General features: G+C 38.5%; 1 protein-coding gene across 1 annotated transcript; it reads left to right on the top strand.

Annotated features, from left to right (window-relative positions):
• Nucleotides 1-18,036: 18,036 nt before the first annotated feature.
• LOC123771391 (uncharacterized) lies at nucleotides 18,037-18,605 on the top strand. Its single transcript, XM_045763899.2, has 2 exons — nucleotides 18,037-18,048; nucleotides 18,225-18,605. Exons 1-2 carry the CDS (start codon nucleotides 18,037-18,039, stop codon nucleotides 18,603-18,605), a joined length of 393 nt encoding a protein of 130 aa, XP_045619855.1.
• Nucleotides 18,606-23,849: the final 5,244 nt, after the last annotated feature.

Raw genomic sequence — 23,849 nt, 5'->3', positions numbered from 1 at the left:
ACTATCATTATGACATCAATGAGCTGAAATATGCATTAAATTATTCAACAAGTTTAATGTTATTTTGTTGAGTGTTCTGTTGTACAGCAAAGAAATAAATCTATATAATAATTGTTAAGTTTATTATTAATTATCATTTGCATCATTAATATCATAGTGGTATCATAACGATGAAAACGATTCAATGTGTTTCCGGTTGCTTGACATGGTTAAGATGTTTAATGTTGATATGGTTAATATATCTGGAATAATATATTAACGTCCGTCAATAATATTGATGAAAAAAGATGTATGTAATAAATTAATTTTATAGAGAAAATACTTGTATATATTGCGATTTGGTACTGAACCTATGAAACGATTTGCGTGGAAATTGTATGCTTGCTTTAGGAGGCATGCGATGTATAGACGTATATTTTAAATACACACTACATGTCTAATAACATTTTGACAAAAACTAAATTCTATATAACAGTTTCCTATCAAATGCAATACAGTAAGTTCAGATTGAGATGTCAGCATTTAAATATTTTTAATATTTAAATGTATTTATATTTAAATAAAATTAAATATTTATATATAAATAAAATAAAAAAATATATTTTTTTTATGTATACTCTATACAGACGTTAGCTGGAAGGAATAGAGTTGGATGGGAAGGGGCCACGACTCGCCGAGCCAAAGCATCCATTTTATAAATATTGTCGGTTCTTTCCTCTGATGCAAATATGGGTAATATATGATAATATTTACTAAGACTCGCATTAATGCAAGGTTAAAGTGATATTAGTTTATAAGTAGAGTATTCTGAGTGTTGATGAAATATATTTACTGACAATTTTAGACGAAAAAATTTATATCAGCCCACGAGGGCTAGTTCACTGTACTCACCTATTTGTGTTTGCGGGGGTTACGCTCTGGCTCTTTGGTACCCCCTCTCAACTGTCAATCAACTGGTGTACAGATTCCTGAGCCTACTGGGCTATTTCATATCTACATTTGAAACTTTGTATGGAGTCAACCTCCACCACATCACTGCCTTATGCATTCCATCTGTTAACTACCCTGACACTGAAAATGTTGTTTCTAATGTCCCTGTGGCTGGCTCATTTGGGTACTCAGTTTCCACCTGTGTCCCCTTATTCGTGTACCACCCGTGTTAAACAGTTTATCTTTATCTACCCGAATGGAGCCAGTTGGCCGAGCGGACAGCACGCTTTACACGTGATCCTGTGGCCTCGGGTTCGATCCCGGGCTTCGGCGAGAAACGACGGGCAGAGTTTCTTTCACCCTATGCCCCTGTTACATAGCAGTAAATAGGTACCTGGGAGTTAGTCAGCTGTCACGGGCTGCTTCCTGGAGGTGGCGGCCTGTTTGAGGACCAGACCGCGGGGACACTAAAGCCCCGAAATCAACTCAAGATAACCCTGTCAATTCCTTTGAGAATTTTGTATTAAGTGATCTTGTCTCCCCTTACTCTTCTGTCTTCCAGTGTCATGAGGTTCATTTCACGCAGCTTTTCCTCGTAACTTATGCCTCTTAGTTCTGGGACTAGCCTAGTGGCATATCTCAGAACTTTTTCCAGCTTCGTCTTCTGCTTGACAAGGTACAGACTCCATGCTGGGGCCCCATACTCAAGGATTGGTCATACATATAGGGTATAGAGAGTTCTGAATGATTCCTTACACAGGTTTCTGAAGGCAGTTCTGATGTTAGATAGTCTCGCATACGTCGCAGATGTTATTCTCTTGATGTGGGCTTCAGGAGACTAGGTTTGGTGTAACATCATCTTCTAGATCTTTCTCTTTGTCCGTTTAATGAATGACTTTATCTCTCATTCAGTATCCTGTGTCTGACCTCCTGTTTCCACTGTATAGTTTCATGACCTTGCATTTACTCGAGGTGGAACTTTAGTAGACATTTGTTAGACCATTCATTCAATCTGTCTAGGTCATCTTGGAGCCTCATATTATCTTCCGCCGTCCTTTTCCTCTTTAAAATTTTTGCATCATCAGCAAATAATGAAAGGAATGAATCTTTTCCCTCTTGAAGTTCATTTACATATATCAGGAACAGTGCTTAGCGCCACTCATGCTGTGAGTAAACATGCTGCCACAATGACAACAAAAAGGAGGCATGGTCCGGGACCATGCCTCGGGACACTAAGCCCCGAAATCAGCTCAAGATAACCTCATGATGCAGTATATAGCGTATAAATTAAAGAGAGGAAAAATGTGGATAATAGATTAAAAGAACATAATAAGTATTGAATAGTAAATAACTGTTCATATGAGTGTTAAAGGGAGTTTTATAACACATTAAGTATAGTTACTCAGAATTTGTCAGGATACGCATGAGAATAACAATAAATACTATGTTTCAAGAATTGTAGGAAATTCAGGAGTTTGTATCAAGTGTGACCATCACGCCTCAACACAGAAGATTTCACTGACGCCTTTGAGATAAATTTAGCTCTGATGGCTTCGTGCCGCAGTTAATTTGTCAAACAGAATGTTTAATATTATTGTATATATTTTATATATAAATGTATATATAAATATTTAATATATATATATATATATATATATATATATATATATATATATATATATATATATATATATATATATATGTATGTATATATATATATATATATATATATATATATATATGCGAACAAGCCTGAATGGTCCCCAGGACATATGCAACTGAAAACTCACACCCCAGAAGTGACTCGAACCCATCGAGTCACTGGGGACTCCTGGGGACTTTTATGTCCTGGGGACCATTCAGGCTTGTTCGCATTTGTGTTCCTCACGTGTTGCCCCAAAGAATGAGGTGATTTGGTAAAATGCTATGCCCAAGATAACTATCCGAGTGCCGGCGGTGGGGTGGTTCAAATAGCCTCGGCTATCACCTCATTTTGTCCGGTCGTGATGGTCAAGTGGATTAAGGCGTCTTGTACATACCAGATGCGTTGCTTCTGGGAGTATGGGTTCGAGTCACTTCTGGGGTGTGAGTTTTCAGTTATATATATATATATATATATATATATATATATATATATATATATATATATATATATATATATATATATATATATATATATATATATATATATATATATATATATATATATGTATATATATATATATATATATATATATATATATATATATATATATATATTTGTATATATATATATTTGTATATATGTATATATATATATATATATATATATATATATATATATATATATATATATATATATATATATATATATATATATTGATACTGATATATATACTGATACTGAGAGATTCAGCAAGAATACACGATCCTGCTTTCACTGAATGTTCATATCAGTGGGATGTTCTTGCAGCCCCAGCAACCATTATTGAGCCAACAAAACAACACAAACAATCCGGCTGGGACCACCCTGTAGAGGAAAAAGTAGTTGATGCCATGCTCAGCGTCGCAACATCAGACAAGGAGAAAACCCGTGTCAGACAGTGCGTGCCATCCATGCAGGAGACTTCCTCCTGGCAGTACCCCATGTCAGCAATGGGCACACGCCTAGATCCAGAATCCCTTCGTGTAGCAGTGGCCCTCCCCCTTGGTGCCCCAATTCACACTGAATACAAGTGTATTTGCAACAGAGTGGAAGCAGACCAATACGGACTGCATGGGTTGCATTGCGGAAGCACAAAGAGCTGGCATGCAAGACACAAAGAGGTCAATGACATCATCAGGAGAAACCTCGTCTCAGCTAGGTGCCCAGCGGAGAGAGAACCTCGCATCCTAGGTGTCCAAAACCTGGATTTCCCTGCACTTCGCCCTGATGGCATCACCATATACTCCTGGAAGGAGGGTAGACAGTTGGTGTGGGACTACACCTGTGTATCCACCTTGGCTGACACCTATGTACACTTCGGAGCTGATCACGCAGGTGGGGCGGCCAACCACAGGGAAACAGCAAAATCACTCAAGTACAGGAGACTGGAAGGTCAATACCTCTTTGTTCCCATAGCGTCTCAGACGCATGGCCCCTGGGGCAAGAGTGCCTTGGGATTTCTCAAGGAATTAGGTTCCAAGCTCATTGACGTCACCAGATACCCAAGAGCTTCCAGTGTTTTGTTTCAGCGTCTCAGTGTGGCGATCCAGAGGGGAAATGCTTGCTGCGTCCTCGGTTCCTGTCCGGAAGCGGAGGAGCTTCAAGAGATCCATAACCTTTAGGCATTTGTCTTGTATGTTTTGTAACCTTTAAATACACAATAAAGAACAAAAAAAAAAAAGAAAGGGGGTGGTAGGAGAAATGCACACAAACTGTATTGGAGGGGACCTACATTCCCTCCAATGCGTTATGTGTGGTTTCCTCCGAGGTTATGGGTCCCCGTTCTTCCAGCCAGAGGTGGTACTCCCTTCCCTATTAATATATATATATATATATATATATATATATATATATATATATATATATATATATATATATATATATATATATATATATATATATTAGTGTATACTGGCAGCAGGTTTTCTTTCAAACATGTTTCATTGAATATGACCGCATATTCTGTATTTATTATTTTCTGGTTTAGGGCTTCTATCCCTCTAACTATTTTCTTAGCATCAGGGCTTAATTGGAATAGGAGTTCTCCAAAACTCATTTTCGTACTTTTAAGGTGAAGAAAAGAAGTGATTTACTATAGAGTGTATTACACTTATTTGTATAATTTGCACGACGTTTCGAACCTCCATGGTTCATTCTCAAGTGAACAATCTTACAATACTAGTTGATTTTATACCCGCATTAGGTCAGGTGATAATACAATGAAGGTGAAAAACATGGGGGGATACATAAGGGATAAACATAGGGGCTGCAGAAGGCTTATTGGCCCATACGAGGCATCTCCTATCTAAACACAAAGATTAATCCAGTGTAATTGGCCTGTTATGTTGGACATTGTCTTCTGTGTTGGCATCGATATGTTCTTGTCTTGTCCTTACTCTCATGGTGGGTAGAGTAAATAGTTCCGTGATTTGGGTGTTCATGGTAGGTCGCTCTATTCTTATGTGAATTGCCTCAAGAATTTGTAATCTTCTTGAATCTTGGGTTTTGTCTATTATGCAAGTATTCTTGTTCAACATTTCTCTTGTTAGAGTAATGTCATGGGCTTGTCTCATGTGATTCCTAGGGGCACCAGATTGAAGATGGCATGTCAAACGCCTCGTCAGCTTGGTCGACGTCATACCTATGTACTTACATTGAAGGTTACATCCTTCGTGGGGGCAAGTGTACATGTATACAACGCTTGACTGCTGTAGAGGGTTCTCCGTCGGCTTCGGGCTGTTTTTGATAAGGAGTTCGTAAGTCTTCTTGGTTTTGTAGAATATTATCAGGTTTATGTTTTGGTTAGGAGTAGTGCTTTTTACTCCTTTACGGATTATTTCTTTCATTATTCTTTCCTCTTTTATATGTTCACTGTGCATGGTTGATTTGTAATATAATTTTATTGGGGGTGTTGTGGTTTCTGTTCTAGGTTCTGAATTATACCAACGGTCCAAGTGTCTTCTTATAGCAGCGTTTATTTCCGCGTTGCTATATCCGTTGTTCACCAATACCTGAGTTACTCTTTCAAACTCTCTACTCACGTTGCTCCATTCAGAGCAGTGGGTAAGCGCTCGACGAATATAAGCATTGAGAACACTGGCTTTGTATCTTTGGGGGCACTCACTTCTTCCGTTCAGGCATAATCCTATGTTGGTGGGCTTGGTATATACGTTGGTGCTTAAAGAGGTTCCTGTTTTTGTTATTAGTACATCCAAGAATGGCAGACTGTTATTTTCACTATTTTCATGTGTAAATCGGAGTACTGACTCTCTCTCTAGGTGTCTTTTTAGGTCAATTAGTTCATCTGAGTCTTTTACTATTACGAATATGTCATCTACATAACGGCAGTATACAGTTGGTTTTTGTCTGCTACTGAAGACCCTATCTTCGATGGTTCCCATATAAAAATTAGCAAATAAAACTCCTAAGGGGGAGCCCATTGCTACTCCGTCTATCTGTAAATACATGTCTCCTTGTGGACTGATGAAAGGGGCTTCCTTTGTACATGCTTCGAGAAGACTTTTCAAGTGTGGCTCAGGTATGTCTAATTTGGGGGTGCTCTCGTCTCTATATACTCTGTCCAGTATCATTCCTATGGTTGTGTCGACTGGGACGTTGGTAAAAAGGGATTCAACGTCCAGGGAAGCGATGATTCCATCGGGCTGGGTAGATTTGATCAATTCTAGGAAATCTGCTGATGATTGTAGACTAAACTTACTTGGAGTGTATGGAGTTAGGAGTTCATTGAGTTTTTTTGCCAGGTGATAAGTTGGGGTTGGTATTTGGCTGATTATAGGGCGTAGTGGGTTACCTGGTTTATGTGTCTTAACATTGCCGTAGGCATATCCTAAGCCATAGTCGCCTTGAAGTTTATTGAAATGCACACTACCTTTCTTTGCGTTGATTGCTGTAATTGTTTTGTTTACTTTCCGCTTAAGGTCTTCTACGGGGTTCCTCGTGATTCGTTGAAATTTGGAGTCGTCACTTAGGATGTCGCTAATTTTGTTCATGTATTCATGGGTAGGAATCAATACATATGCTGCTGTTTTGTCGGTTTTTCTTATTGTTACGTCTTTCAGATTTTTTAGTTGTTTCGCTGCTTCTTTGAGTCGTGGGGTTAAGATTGTAGATGAATATGTTCCTCGTTTTTTCCCTGCTTCTGCAAGTAGTTCAGCTTGAAGTGTGTCCGTGGTGATGACTTTTTTGTTGTCTTCTAGCTTATGGATATCGTCCAGAAGCATTTCGATTTCCAGGCGTTTTTTATGCATCTTTGGTTTAGATAAGAATTGACAATTTAGACCAAGATTTAAGAGGTCTCGTTGGTCCTGGGTAAGATCATAAGAAGTCAGGTTAAAGTAGCCATCTTTAGGACGAGGGATTTTTAGCTGTCCACCGTTTAGGGATGTTAACTTACGGAGTGTCTTTGTTTCTACAAGAGTTTTATGTTGTTGTTTCAGGTTAAATAGTTCACTGTTGATGGTTTGCTTGAGTTGGATAGGGATGTCGTACTGGGTCCATTTGTTTAACAGATGCTCCGCCTGCTCTATAAAGGTTTGGAGGGCTTCCTTCTTCTTGTTTAGTTGATGCCGAATGAGCTCTTGCCTATACCTATAGGTAAACTCTGTATTGCGGACTGCTGGGTCATGTGGGTTTATATTAGTGTATACTGGCAGCAGGTTTTCTTTCAAACATGTTTCATTGAATATGACCGCATATTCTGTATTTATTATTTTCTGGTTTAGGGCTTCTATCCCTCTAACTATTTTCTTAGCATCAGGGCTTAATTGGAATAGGAGTTCTCCAAAACTCATTTTCGTACTTTTAAGGTGAAGAAAAGAAGTGATTTACTATAGAGTGTATTACACTTATTTGTATAATTTGCACGACGTTTCGAACCTCCATGGTTCATTCTCAAGTGAACAATCTTACAATATTAGTTGATTTTATACCCGCATTAGGTCAGGTGATAATACAATGAAGGTGAAAAACATGGGGGGATACATAAGGGATAAACATAGGGGCTGCAGAAGGCTTATTGGCCCATACGAGGCATCTCCTATCTAAACACAAAGATTAATCCAGTGTAATTGGCCTGTTATGTTGGACATTGTCTTCTGTGTTGGCATCGATATGTTCTTGTCTTGTCCTTACTCTCATGGTGGGTAGAGTAAATAGTTCCGTGATTTGGGTGTTCATGGTAGGTCGCTCTATTCTAATGTGAATTGCCTCAAGAATTTGTAATCTTCTTGAATCTTGGGTTTTGTCTATTATGCAAGTATTCTTGTTCAACATTTCTCTTGTTAGAGTAATGTCATGGGCTTGTCTCATGTGATTCCTAGGGGCACCAGATTGAAGATGGCATGTCAAACGCCTCGTCAGCTTGGTCGACGTCATACCTATGTACTTACATTGAAGGTTACATCCTTCGTGGGGGCAAGTGTACATGTATACAACGCTTGACTGCTGTAGAGGGTTCTCCGTCGGCTTTGGGCTGTTTTTGATAAGGAGTTCGGAAGTCTTCTTGGTTTTGTAGAATATTATCAGGTTTATGTTTTGGTTAGGAGTAGTGCTTTTTACTCCTTTACGGATTATTTCTTTCATTATTCTTTCCTCTTTTATATGTTCACTGTGCATGGTTGATTTGTAATATAATTTTATTGGGGGTGTTGTGGTTTCTGTTCTAGGTTCTGAATTATACCAACGGTCCAAGTGTCTTCTTATAGCAGCGTTTATTTCCGCGTTGCTATATCCGTTGTTCACCAATACCTGAGTTACTCTTTCAAACTCTCTACTCACGTTGCTCCATTCAGAGCAGTGGGTAAGCGTTCGACGAATATAAGCATTGAGAACACTGGCTTTGTATCTTTGGGGGCACTCACTTCTACCGTTCAGGCATAATCCTATGTTGGTGGGCTTGGTATATACGTTGGTGCTTAAAGAGGTTCCTGTTTTTGTTATTAGTACATCCAAGAATGGCAGACTGTTATTTTCACTATTTTCATGTGTAAATCGGAGTACTGACTCTCTCTCTAGGTGTCTTTTTAGGTCAATTAGTTCATCTGAGTCTTTTACTATTACGAATATGTCATCTACATAACGGCAGTATACAGTTGGTTTTTGTCTGCTACTGAAGACCCTATCTTCGATGGTTCCCATATAAAAATTAGCAAATAAAACTCCTAAGGGGGAGCCCATTGCTACTCCGTCTATTTGTAAATACATGTCTCCTTGTGGACTGATGAAAGGGGCTTCCTTTGTACATGCTTCGAGAAGACTTTTCAAGTGTGGCTCAGGTATGTCTAATTTGGGGGTGCTCTCGTCTCTATATACTCTGTCCAGTATCATTCCTATGGTTGTGTCGACTGGGACGTTGGTAAAAAGGGATTCAACGTCCAGGGAAGCGATGATTCCATCGGGCTGGGTAGATTTGATCAATTCTAGGAAATCTGCTGATGATTGTAGACTAAACTTACTTGGAGTGTATGGAGTTAGGAGTTCATTGAGTTTTTTTGCCAGGTGATAAGTTGGGGTTGGTATTTGGCTGATTATAGGGCGTAGTGGGTTACCTGGTTTATGTGTCTTAACATTGCCGTAGGCATATCCTAAGCCATAGTCGCCTTGAAGTTTATTGAAATGCACACTACCTTTCTTTGCGTTGATTGCTGTAATTGTTTTGTTTACTTTCCGCTTAAGGTCTTCTACGGGGTTCCTCGTGATTCGTTGAAATTTGGAGTCGTCACTTAGGATGTCGCTAATTTTGTTCATGTATTCATGGGTAGGAATCAATACATATGCTGCTGTTTTGTCGGCTTTTCTTATTGTTACGTCTTTCAGATTTTTTAGTTGTTTCGCTGCTTCTTTGAGTCGTGGGGTTAAGATTGTAGATGAATATGTTCCTCGTTTTTTCCCTGCTTCTGCAAGTAGTTCAGCTTGAAGTGTGTCCGTGGTGATGACTTTTTTGTTGTCTTCTAGCTTATGGATATCGTCCAGAAGCATTTCGATTTCCAGGCGTTTTTTATGCATCTTTGGTTTAGATAAGAATTGACAATTTAGACCAAGATTTAAGAGGTCTCGTTGGTCCTGGGTAAGATCATAAGAAGTCAGGTTAAAGTAGCCATCTTTAGGACGAGGGATTTTTAGCTGTCCACCGTTTAGGGATGTTAACTTACGGAGTGTCTTTGTTTCTACAAGAGTTTTATGTTGTTGTTTCAGGTTAAATAGTTCACTGTTGATGGTTTGCTTGAGTTGGATAGGGATGTCGTACTGGGTCCATTTGTTTAACAGATGCTCCGCCTGCTCTATAAAGGTTTGGAGGGCTTCCTTCTTCTTGTTTTGTTGATGCCGAATGAGCTCTTGCCTATACCTATAGGTAAACTCTGTATTGCGGACTGCTGGGTCATGTGGGTTTATATTAGTGTATACTGGCAGCAGGTTTTCTTTCAAACATGTTTCATTGAATATGACCGCATATTCTGTATTTATTATTTTCTGGTTTAGGGCTTCTATCCCTCTAACTATTTTCTTAGCATCAGGGCTTAATTGGAATAGGAGTTCTCCAAAACTCATTTTCGTACTTTTAAGGTGAAGAAAAGAAGTGATTTACTATAGAGTGTATTACACTTATTTGTATAATTTGCACGACGTTTCGAACCTCCATGGTTCATTCTCAAGTGAACAATCTTACAATACTAGTTGATTTTATACCCGCATTAGGTCAGGTGATAATACAATGAAGGTGAAAAACATGGGGGGATACATAAGGGATAAACATAGGGGCTGCAGAAGGCTTATTGGCCCATACGAGGCATCTCCTATCTAAACACAAAGATTAATCCAGTGTAATTGGCCTGTTATGTTGGACATTGTCTTCTGTGTTGGCATCGATATGTTCTTGTCTTGTCCTTACTCTCATGGTGGGTAGAGTAAATAGTTCCGTGATTTGGGTGTTCATGGTAGGTCGCTCTATTCTAATGTGAATTGCCTCAAGAATTTGTAATCTTCTTGAATCTTGGGTTTTGTCTATTATGCAAGTATTCTTGTTCAACATTTCTCTTGTTAGAGTAATGTCATGGGCTTGTCTCATGTGATTCCTAGGGGCACCAGATTGAAGATGGCATGTCAAACGCCTCGTCAGCTTGGTCGACGTCATACCTATGTACTTACATTGAAGGTTACATCCTTCGTGGGGGCAAGTGTACATGTATACAACGCTTGACTGCTGTAGAGGGTTCTCCGTCGGCTTTGGGCTGTTTTTGATAAGGAGTTCGGAAGTCTTCTTGGTTTTGTAGAATATTATCAGGTTTATGTTTTGGTTAGGAGTAGTGCTTTTTACTCCTTTACGGATTATTTCTTTCATTATTCTTTCCTCTTTTATATGTTCACTGTGCATGGTTGATTTGTAATATAATTTTATTGGGGGTGTTGTGGTTTCTGTTCTAGGTTCTGAATTATACCAACGGTCCAAGTGTCTTCTTATAGCAGCGTTTATTTCCGCGTTGCTATATCCGTTGTTCACCAATACCTGAGTTACTCTTTCAAACTCTCTACTCACGTTGCTCCATTCAGAGCAGTGGGTAAGCGCTCGACGAATATAAGCATTGAGAACACTGGCTTTGTATCTTTGGGTGCACTCACTTCTACCGTTCAGGCATAATCCTATGTTGGTGGGCTTGGTATATACGTTGGTGCTTAAAGAGGTTCCTGTTTTTGTTATTAGTACATCCAAGAATGGCAGACTGTTATTTTCACTATTTTCATGTGTAAATCGGAGTACTGACTCTCTCTCTAGGTGTCTTTTTAGGTCAATTAGTTCATCTGAGTCTTTTACTATTACGAATATGTCATCTACATAACGGCAGTATACAGTTGGTTTTTGTCTGCTACTGAAGACCCTATCTTCGATGGTTCCCATATAAAAATTAGCAAATAAAACTCCTAAGGGGGAGCCCATTGCTACTCCGTCTATTTGTAAATACATGTCTCCTTGTGGACTGATGAAAGGGGCTTCCTTTGTACATGCTTCGAGAAGACTTTTCAAGTGTGGCTCAGGTATGTCTAATTTGGGGGTGCTCTCGTCTCTATATACTCTGTCCAGTATCATTCCTATGGTTGTGTCGACTGGGACGTTGGTAAAAAGGGATTCAACGTCCAGGGAAGCGATGATTCCATCGGGCTGGGTAGATTTGATCAATTCTAGGAAATCTGCTGATGATTGTAGACTAAACTTACTTGGAGTGTATGGAGTTAGGAGTTCATTGAGTTTTTTTGCCAGGTGATAAGTTGGGGTTGGTATTTGGCTGATTATAGGGCGTAGTGGGTTACCTGGTTTATGTGTCTTAACATTGCCGTAGGCATATCCTAAGCCATAGTCGCCTTGAAGTTTATTGAAATGCACACTACCTTTCTTTGCGTTGATTGCTGTAATTGTTTTGTTTACTTTCCGCTTAAGGTCTTCTACGGGGTTCCTCGTGATTCGTTGAAATTTGGAGTCGTCACTTAGGATGTCGCTAATTTTGTTCATGTATTCATGGGTAGGAATCAATACATATGCTGCTGTTTTGTAGGCTTTTCTTATTGTTACGTCTTTCAGATTTTTTAGTTGTTTCGCTGCTTCTTTGAGTCGTGGGGTTAAGATTGTAGATGAATATGTTCCTCGTTTTTTCCCTGCTTCTGCAAGTAGTTCAGCTTGAAGTGTGTCCGTGGTGATGACTTTTTTGTTGTCTTCTAGCTTATGGATATCGTCCAGAAGCATTTCGATTTCCAGGCGTTTTTTATGCATCTTTGGTTTAGATAAGAATTGACAATTTAGACCAAGATTTAAGAGGTCTCGTTGGTCCTGGGTAAGATCATAAGAAGTCAGGTTAAAGTAGCCATCTTTAGGACGAGGGATTTTTAGCTGTCCACCGTTTAGGGATGTTAACTTACGGAGTGTCTTTGTTTCTACAAGAGTTTTATGTTGTTGTTTCAGGTTAAATAGTTCACTGTTGATGGTTTGCTTGAGTTGGATAGGGATGTCGTACTGGGTCCATTTGTTTAACAGATGCTCCGCCTGCTCTATAAAGGTTTGGAGGGCTTCCTTCTTCTTGTTTAGTTGATGCCGAATGAGCTCTTGCCTATACCTATAGGTAAACTCTGTATTGCGGACTGCTGGGTCATGTGGGTTTATATTAGTGTATACTGGCAGCAGGTTTTCTTTCAAACATGTTTCATTGAATATGACCGCATATTCTGTATTTATTATTTTCTGGTTTAGGGCTTCTATCCCTCTAACTATTTTCTTAGCATCAGGGCTTAATTGGAATAGGAGTTCTCCAAAACTCATTTTCGTACTTTTAAGGTGAAGAAAAGAAGTGATTTACTATAGAGTGTATTACACTTATTTGTATAATTTGCACGACGTTTCGAACCTCCATGGTTCATTCTCAAGTGAACAATCTTACAATACTAGTTGATTTTATAATCAACTAGTATTGGGAAAAAGGAAAAAACGAGGAACATATTCATCTACAATCTTAACCCCACGACTCAAAGAAGCAGCGAAACAACTAAAAAATCTGAAAGACGTAACAATAAGAAAAGCCGACAAAACAGCAGCATATGTATTGATTCCTAACCATGAATACATGAACAAAATTAGCGACATCCTAAGTGACGACTCCAAATTTCAACGAATCACGAGGAACCCCGTAGAAGACCTTAAGCGGAAAGTAAACAAAACAATTACAGCAATCAACGCAAAGAAAGGTAGTGTGCATTTCAATAAACTTCAAGGCGACTATGGCTTAGGATATGCCTACGGCAATGTTAAGACACATAAACCAGGTAACCCACTACGCCCTATAATCAGCTAAATACCAACCCCAACTTATCACCTGGCAAAAAAAAACCTCAATGAACTCCTAACTCCATACACTCCAAGTAAGTTTAGTCTACAATCATCAGCAGATTTCCTAGAATTGATCAAATCTACCCAGCCCGATGGAATCATCGCTTCCCTGGACGTTGAATCCCTTTTTACCAACGTCCCAGTCGACACAACCATAGGAATGATACTGGACAGAGTATATAGAGACGAGAGCACCCCCAAATTAGACATACCTGAGCCACACTTGAAAAGTCTTCTCGAAGCATGTACAAAGGAAGCCCCTTTCATCAGTCCACAAGGAGACATGTATTTACAAATAGACGGAGTAGCAATGGGCTCCCCCTTAGGAGTTTTATTTGCTAATTTTTATATGGGAACCATCGAAGATAGGGTCTTCAGTAGCAGACAAAAACCAACTGTATACTGCCGTTATGTAGATGACATATTCGTAATAGTAAAAGACTCAGATGAACTAATTGACCTAAAAAGACACCTAGAGAGAGAGTCAGTACTCCGATTTACACATGAAAATAGTGAAAATAACAGTCTGCCATTCTTGGATGTACTAATAACAAAAACAGGAACCTCTTTAAGCACCAACGTATATACCAAGCCCACCAACATAGGATTATGCCTGAACGGTAGAAGTGAGTGCCCCAAAGATACAAAGCCAGTGTTCTCAATGCTTATATTCGTCGAGCGCTTACCCACTGCTCTGAATGGAGCAACGTGAGTAGAGAGTTTGAAAGAGTAACTCAGGTATTGGTGAACAACGGATATAGCAACGCGGAAATAAACGCTGCTATAAGAAGACACTTGGACCGTTGGTATAATTCAGAACCTAGAACAGAAACCACAACACCCCCAATAAAATTATATTACAAATCAACCATGCACAGTGAACATATAAAAGAGGAAAGAATAATGAAAGAAATAATCCGTAAAGGAGTAAAAAGCACTACTCCTAACCAAAACATAAACCTGATAATATTCTACAAAACCAAGAAGACTTCCGAACTCCTTATCAAAAACAGCCCGAAGCCGACGGAGAACCCTCTACAGCATTCAAGCGTTGTATACATGTACACTTGCCCCCACGAAGGATGTAACCTTCAATGTAAGTACATAGGTATGACGTCGACCAAGCTGACGAGGCGTTTGACATGCCATCTTCAATCTGGTGCCCCTAGGAATCACATGAGACAAGCCCATGACATTACTCTAACAAGAGAAATGTTGAACAAGAATACTTGCATAATAGACAAAACCCAAGATTCAAGAAGATTACAAATTCTTGAGGCAATTCACATAAGAATAGAGCGACCTACCATGAACACCCAAATCACGGAACTATTTACTCTACCCACCATGAGAGTAAGGACAAGACAAGAACATATCGATGCCAACACAGAAGACAATGTCCAACATAACAGGCCAATTACACTGGATTAATCTTTGTTAACTAATCTGTTAAGCTGGATTAGGGCATGGCTATACCAAAGGAAACAGAGAGTTAGTATAAATGGAATCAAGTCAGAGTGGGAAAATGTTGTAAGTGGAGTGCCTCAAGGCTCTGTCCTGGGACCTCTGTTGTTTATAATATATATAAATGATTTAGATTCAGGTTTGAGTAGCAACATTTGCAAATTTGCCGATGATACGAAAATCGGTAGGGAAATTAATTCGGAGGAGGACTCACTATCACTTCAAGTTGATCTAGATAGGGTTTTGAAATGGTCAAAGGATTGGCAGATGCAGTTTAATGCTGATAAATGTAAAGTTCTGAGGTTAGGTAATGATGATAGAGTTACAAGATACGAGCTAGATGGTGTTGTGATTGCGAAGTCGGATTGCGAAAGGGATCTGGGAGTTATGATTAGTAAGAATTTAAAACAAAAGGATCAATGCATAAATGTTCGTAATAAGGCAAATCGGACACTTGGATTTATTAATCGCAGCGTTAGTAACAAGACACCTGGTGTGGTTCTCAAGCTATATCTTGCTCTAGTTAGGCCCCATTTAGATTATGCAGTTCAGTTTTGGTCGACATATTATAGAATGGATATAAATTCACTTGAACGTGTCCAGCGTAGGATGACTAAGTTAATTCCCCAAATTAGAAATCTTTCATATGAAGAAAGATTAACAAAGCTTAAGTTGCATTCACTGGAAAGGCGAAGAGTTAGGGGTGACATGATAGAAGTTTACAAGTGGATGAATGGACATAACCGGGGGGATATTAATAGGGTATTAAAAGTATCAACACAGGACAGAACACGAAACAATGGGTATAAATTGGATAAGTTTAGATTTAGGAAAGACTTGGGTAAATACTGGTTCAGTAACAGGGTTGTAGATTTGTGGAACCAATTGCCGCGTAACGTGGTGGAGGTGGTGTCCCTCGATTGTTTCAAGCACGGGTTGGACAAGTATATGAGTGGGATTGGGTGGTTATAGAATAAGAGCTGCCTCGTATGGGCCAATAGGCCTTCTGCAGTTACCTTTGTTCTTATGTTCTTATGTTCTTATGTTGTGTTTAGATAGGAGATGCCTCGTATGGGCCAATAAGCCTTCTGCAGCCCCTATGTTTATCCCTTATGTATCCCCCCATGTTTTTCACCTTCATTGTATTATCACCTGACCTAATGCGGGTATAAAATACACTAGTATTGTAAGATTGTTCACTTGAGAATGAACCATGGAGGTTCGAAACGTCGTGCAAATTATATATATATATATATATATATATATATATATATATATATATATATATATATATATATATATATATATATATATATATATATATATATATATATATATATATATATATATTTATATATATATATATTATTAAATATGACCGAAAAAGTAAGATTAATAATTCTAACACGAATTTTCTCCATCTTCCGTACATTTCATTTCACTGTTGGTGGTAATTAAAAAATCAATTCTCCAAAATTCATTTTTATTTCTAGTCTGACGCGACACTTGAGCACGTTTCGTAAAACTTATTACATTTTCAAAGACTGTTTCGTTTCTGTCTTGTGTTTAGGAATTTAATACCCTATTAATACCACCTCACCCCATCCACCTCACTCAAATGTAGATATAAAGAAATCGAAGTTGTGTAAGTTCTATTCAGTTGTGTATGTGTAAACTAAAGTCTTTGAAAATGTAGTAAGTTTTATGAAACGCGCTCAAGTGTCGCGTCAGACTAGAAATAAAAATAAATTTTGGAGAATTTATTTTTGAATTACCACCAACAGTGAAAAGAACCGTACGAAAGATCGAGAAAATTCGTGTTAGAATTATTAATCTTACTTTTTCGGTCATATTTAATAATGTATGTCTACAGGAAAGACTGCTACCAAAATATACTAATATTAAAACGCACGACCCAGCAGCAAGGAATCAAGCCTTCACGATAAAATATCGCCAGGATCTGATTCGTGATCAGATATACAAGGCAGAAAATGAAATCAAAGACAACAAAACGCAACTACTTCATGCTACAAACGAATGGAGAAATAGCAACATCGACGAAAGTCTCCGTACCCGCATTGAACAACATCTCGACTACCTCACACACCGACATCACCTCAGCACTGAAACAAGGATCATCAAGAAACTAACAACGTTATATGGAGGACCTATGGCAATTCCACGACCAAGAGATAGCTTCCTGAACCTTGCAGGAATTAACCTCACTGATGACCAAGTCACTCTCCTAAATCTAGGTATAAACTGTCAAGTTATGTCCAGACCGAGTGAGATGGCCCGGAAAGTGGAGTTGGAAATTCTGTTGGACGACATATTCGACCTCGAGACACAAAAGAAGGTCACTACCAAAGATACCTTACAAGCAGAACTTATTGCGGAAGGAGGAAAGAATCGATTCAACTACAGAAGCACCATACTGTCCCCCGAGCTCAAAGCGGCAGCTAAAAGCCATCGTGAGAACAAGGAGATAGTTGTCAGGAGAGGTGACAAGCCGCCAATATACGTCATTCTTAAAAAAGACGAATATCTGGCGCAAATTTACATTTGCCTAACACTACATTACTTGAAAAGTCTAGCACATGTTGGAATAAAGTTAGGTTTAAGACTTTTAAACCGAGGGAAGTACTAAAGCTACAACATGAGATTACTTGCCAACCACTAATCATATTTCAGTATGGAAATATTTACCAAGGTAAACTATCCCTGTATATACCAAGTATGCAGTACTTGCTAAGATTAACAAGGAATCGTAAACAGTGCATTGTCTTAACGAAAAGTAAAACATATTAAATATTTAATATTTAACATTTAACTAGGGTTTTATATTTGTTAACCTAAAGGAAAATCTTATAATATAATATGTAATTGATTATATATGGAAAAAAATAATAAAATAAAGAGATAAGAAACATATTAATTACAGCTTTCTCAGTGGAACGTCACTATAACATTGAGATACGATTCAAGGACTCAAGACTCTCCGGTATAAAAGCCCGGCATCACTGCTGCAAGACACACTCGCTCAGCTGTGGCCACAGCTAACCAACTTTCAGCCATGAAGCTCTTGGTAAGTTGCACTAACAATCGGACTCTCTGATATTGGTTAATATTTAATGTAATGTATTACATAAAATATCAAGGAAAGTAGTAGTCTTTTCGAAGAATATTTCATTTACGCGAATGAAAATATAGTACTTTACTGCTAAATATTATATGACCGTACGTGTGATTTTTCATATTTAGGTGCTTGTGATCCTGGCGGCTGCCGCTTGCGCTTCTGAGATTGAGAAGCGAGATGCAGAGCCCAGTTACGTGACCAGCAATTACGGTAGTGCTTACCCAGCATACAGTCACCGTTACCACAATGGAAAGAGGTCTGCCGAGCCAGAGCCTGAACCATCATACCCAATTTATTCCTCCGGCCTTCGACATGGTTATGATCGTCATTACTACAAGAGGTCTGCCGAACCAGAGCCTGAACCATCGTATCCTCTCTACTACGCTCCCCGTCATGGTTATCGCCGCCATTTCTACAAGAGGTCTGCAGATCCTGAACCATCCTACTCAGTCTTCTCTAATTATGGTTACCGGCCACTAAACTATTATAGTCAACACTATTACTAGATTTCTGCTGACCTAAATGACACCATCTCTACTTACATTTAGGTCTATGGGAAATCAAACTATATGGTAAACCATCTCAACAATAATTTTCAGACTACGAGGCCTACATGACAAACAATTGCAAAGATCACACTCATCGCCAGGATTACTATCATTATGACATCAATGAGCTGAAATATGCATTAAATTATTCAACAAGTTTAATGTTATTTTGTTGAGTGTTCTGTTGTACAGCAAAGAAATAAATCTATATAATAATTGTTAAGTTTATTATTAATTATCATTTGCATCATTAATATCATAGTGGTATCATAACGATGAAAACGATTCAATGTGTTTCCGGTTGCTTGACATGGTTAAGATGTTTAATGTTGATATGGTTAATATATCTGGAAGAATATATTAACTTCCGTCAATAATATTGATGAAAAAAGATGTATGTAATTAATTAATTTTATAGAGAAAATACTTGTATATATTGCGATTTCGTACTGAACCTATGAAACGATTTCCGTGGAAATTGTATGCTTGCTTTAGGAGGCATGCGATGTATAGACGTATATTTTAAATACACACTACATGTCTAATAACATTTTGACAAAAACTAAATTCTATATAACAGTTTCCTATCAAATACAATACAGTAAGTTCAGATTGAGATGTCAGCATTTAAATATTTTTAATATTTAAATGTATTTATATTTAAATAAAATTAAATATTTATATTTTAATAAAATAAAAAATTATATATTTTTTTATGTATACTCTATACAGACGTTAGCTAGATGGAATAGAGTTGGATGGGAAGGGGCCACGACTCGCCGAGCCAAAGCATCCATTTTATAAATATTGTCGGTTCTTTCCTCTGATGCAAATATGGGTAATATATGATAATATTTACTAAGACTCGCATTAATGCAAGGTTAAAGTGATATTAGTTTATAAGTAGAGTATTCTGAGTGTTGATGAAATATATTTACTGACAATTTTAGACGAAAAAATTTATATCAGCCCACGGGGGCTAGTTCACTGTACTCACCTATTTGTGTTTGCGGGGGTTACGCTCTGGCTCTTTGGTACCGCCTCTCAACTGTCAATCAACTGGTGTACAGATTCCTGAGCCTACTGGGCTCTTTCATATCTACATTTGAAACTTTGTATGGAGTCAACCTCCACCACATCACTGCCTAATGCATTCCATCAGTTAACTCAGTTTCCACCTCTGTCCCCTTGTTCGTGTACCACCCGTGTTAAACAGTTTATCTTTATCTACCCGAATGGAGCCAATTGGCCGAGCGGACAGCACGCTTTACACGTGATCCTGTGGCCCCGGGTTCGATCTCGGGCTTCGGCGAGAAACGATGGGCAGAGTTTCTTTCACCCTATGCCCCTGTTACATAGCAGTAAATAGGTACCTGGGAGTTAGTCAGCTGTCACGGACTGCTTCCTGGGGGTTTCGGCCTGTTTGAGGACCAGACCGCGGGGACACTAAAGCCCCGAAATCAACTCAAGATAACCTCAAGATGGAGTATATAGGGTATAAATTAAAGAGAGGAAAAATGTGGATAATAGAATAAAAGAACACAATAAGTATTGAATAATAAATAACTGTTCATATGAGTGTTAAAGGGAGTTTTATAACACATTAAGTATAGTTACTCAGAATTTGTCAGGATACGCATGAGAATAACAATAAAAACTATGTTTCAAGAATTGTAGGAAATTCAGGAGTTTGTATCAAGTGTGACCATCACGCCTCAACACGGAAGATTTCACTGACGCCTTTGAGATAAATTTAGCTCTGATGGCTTCGTGCCGCAGCTAATTTGTCAAACAGAATGTTTAATATTATTGTGCAATATATATAAATATAAATATATATATATATATATATATATATATATATATATATATATATATATATATATATATATATATATATATATATATATATATATATATATATACTGATACTGATACTGAGAGATTCAGCAGGAATACACGATCCTGCTTTCACTGAATGTTCAAATCAGTGGGATGTTCTTGCAGCCCCAGCAACCATTATTGAGCCAACAAAACAACACAAACAATCCGGCTGGGACCACCCTGTAGTGGAAAAAGTAGTTGATGCCATGCTCAGCGTCGCAACATCAGACAAGGAGAAAACCCGTGTCAGACAGTGCGTGCCAACCATGCAGGAGACTTCCTCCTGGCAGTACCCATGTCAGCAATGGGCACACGCCTAGATCCAGAATCCCTTCGTGTAGCAGTGGCCCTCCCCCTTGGTGCCCCAATTCACACTGAATACAAGTGTATTTGCAACAGAGTGGAAGCAGACCAATACGGACTGCATGGGTTGCATTGCGGAAGCACAAAGAGCTGGCATGCAAGACACAAAGAGGTCAATGACATCATCAGGAGAAACCTCGTCTCAGCTAGGTGCCCAGCGGAGAGAGAACCTCGCATCCTAGGTGTCCAAAACCTGGATTTCCCTGCACTTCGCCCTGATGGCATCACCATATACTCCTGGAAGGAGGGTAGACAGTTGGTGTGGGACTACACCTGTGTATCCACCTTGGCTGACACCTATGTACACTTCGGAGCTGATCACGCAGGTGGGGCGGCCAACCACAGGGAAACAGCAAAATCACTCAAGTACAGGAGACTGGAAGGTCAATACCTCTTTGTTCCCATAGCGTCTCAGACGCATGGCCCCTGGGGCAAGAGTGCCTTGGGATTTCTCAAGGAATTAGGTTCCAAGCTCATTGACGTCACCAGATACCCAAGAGCTTCCAGTGTTTTGTTTCAGCGTCTCAGTGTGGCGGTCCAGAGGGGAAATGCTTGCTGCGTCCTCGGTTCCTGTCCGGAAGCGGAGGAGCTTCAAGAGATCCATAACCTTTAGGCATTTGTCTTGTATGTTTTGTAACCTTTAAATACACAATAAAGAACAAAAAAAAAAAAAGGAAGGGGGTGGTAGGAGAAATGCACACAAACTGTATTGGAGGGGACCTACATTCCCTCCAATGCCTTATGTGTGGTTTCCTCCGAGGTTATGGGTCCCCGTTCTTCCAGCCAGAGGTGGTACTCCCTTCCCTATTAATATATATATATATATATATATATATATATATATATATATATATATATATATATATATATATATATATATATATATATATATATATATATATATATATATATATGCAAACAAGCCTGAATGGTCCCCAGGACTATATACAACTGAAAACTCACACCCCAGAAGTGACTCATAAAATGCTATGCCCAAGATTACCATCCGAGTGCCGGCGGGGAAGTGGTTCATATAGCCTCGGCTATCACTTCCTTATGTCCGGTCGTGATGGTCAAGCGGATTAAGGCGTCCCTGTACATACCAGTTGTGGGAGTATGGGTTCGAGTCACTTCTGGGGTGTGAGTTTTCAGTTATATATATATATATATATATATATATATATATATATATATATATATATATATATATATATATATATATATTTATTTATATATATATATATATATTATTAAATATGACCGAAAAAGTAAGATTAATAATTGTAACACGAATTTTCTCCATCTTTCGTACATTTCATTTCACTGTTGGTGGTAATTAAAAAATCAATTCTCCAAAATTCATTTTTATTTCTAGTCTGACGCGACACTTGAGCGTGTTTCGTAAAACTTATTACATTTTCAAAGACTGTTTCGTCTTCTGTCTTGTGTTTAGGAATTTAATACCCTATTAATACCACCTCACCCCATCCACCTCACTCAAATGTAGATATAAAGAAATCGAAGTTGTGTAAGTTCTATTCAGTTGTGTATGTGTAAATTAAGTCTTTGAAAATGTAGTAAGTTTTATGAAACGCGCTCAAGTGTCGCGTCAGACTAGAAATAAAAATAAATTTTGGAGAATTTATTTTTGAATTACCACCAACAGTGAAAAGAACCGTACGAAAGATCGAGAAAATTCGTGTTAGAATTATTAATCTTACTTTTTCGGTCATATTTAATAATGTATGTCTACAGGAAAGACTGCTACCAAAATATACTAATATTAAAACGCACGACCTAGCAGCAAGGAATCAAGCCTTCACGGTAAAATATCGCCAGGATCTGATTCGTGATCAGATATACAAGGCAGAAAATGAAATCAAAGACAACAAAACGCAACTACTTCATGCTACAAACGAATGGAGAAATAGCAACATCGACGAAAGTCTCCGTACCCGCATTGAACAACATCTCGACTACCTCACACACCGACATCACCTCAGCACTGAAACAAGGATCATCAAGAAACTAACAACGTTATATGGAGGACCTATGGCAATTCCACGACCAAGAGATGGCTTCCTGAACCTTGCAGGAATTAACCTCACTGAGGACCAAGTCACTCTCCTAAATCTAGGTATAAACTGTCACGTTATGTCCAGACCGAGTGAGATGGCCCGGAAAGTGGAGTTGGAAATTCTGTTGGACGACATATTCGACCTCGAGACACAAAAGAAGGTCACTACCAAAGATACCTTACAAGCAGAACTTATTGCGGAAGGAGGAAAGAATCGAGGCAACTACAGAAGCACCATACTGTCCCCCGAGCTCAAAGCGGCAGCTAAAAGCCTTCGTGAGAACAAGGAGATAGTTGTCAGGAGAGGTGACAAGTCGCCAATATACGTCATTCTTAAAAAAGACGAATATCTGGCGCAAATTTACATTTGCCTAACACTACATTACTTGAAAAGTCTAGCACATGTTGGAATAAAGTTAGGTTTAAGACTTTTAAACCGAGGGAAGTACTAAAGCTACAACATGAGATTACTTGCCAACCACTAATCATATTTCAGTATGGAAATATTTACCAAGGTAAACTATCCCTGTATATACCAAGTATGCAGTACTTGCTAAGATTAACAAGGAATCGTAAACAGTGCATTGTCTTAACGAAAAGTAAAACATATTAAATATTTAATATTTAACATTTAACTAGGGTTTTATATTTGTTAACCTAAAGGAAAATCTTATAATATAATATGTAATTGATTATATATGGAAAAAAATAATAAAATAAAGAGATAAGAAACATATTAATTACAGCTTTCTCAGTGGAACGTCACTATAACATTGAGATACGATTCAAGGACTCAAGACTCTCCGGTATAAAAGCCCGGCATCACTGCTGCAAGACACACTCGCTCAGCTGTGGCCACAGCTAACCAACTTTCAGCC

This window comes from Procambarus clarkii, chromosome 54 (genome assembly GCF_040958095.1).
Source record: "Procambarus clarkii isolate CNS0578487 chromosome 54, FALCON_Pclarkii_2.0, whole genome shotgun sequence".
NCBI classification, from domain to species: domain Eukaryota; kingdom Metazoa; phylum Arthropoda; class Malacostraca; order Decapoda; family Cambaridae; genus Procambarus; species Procambarus clarkii.
Note: the sequence above shows the minus strand (reverse complement) of the source record. Positions and strands in the feature narration are given on the sequence as shown.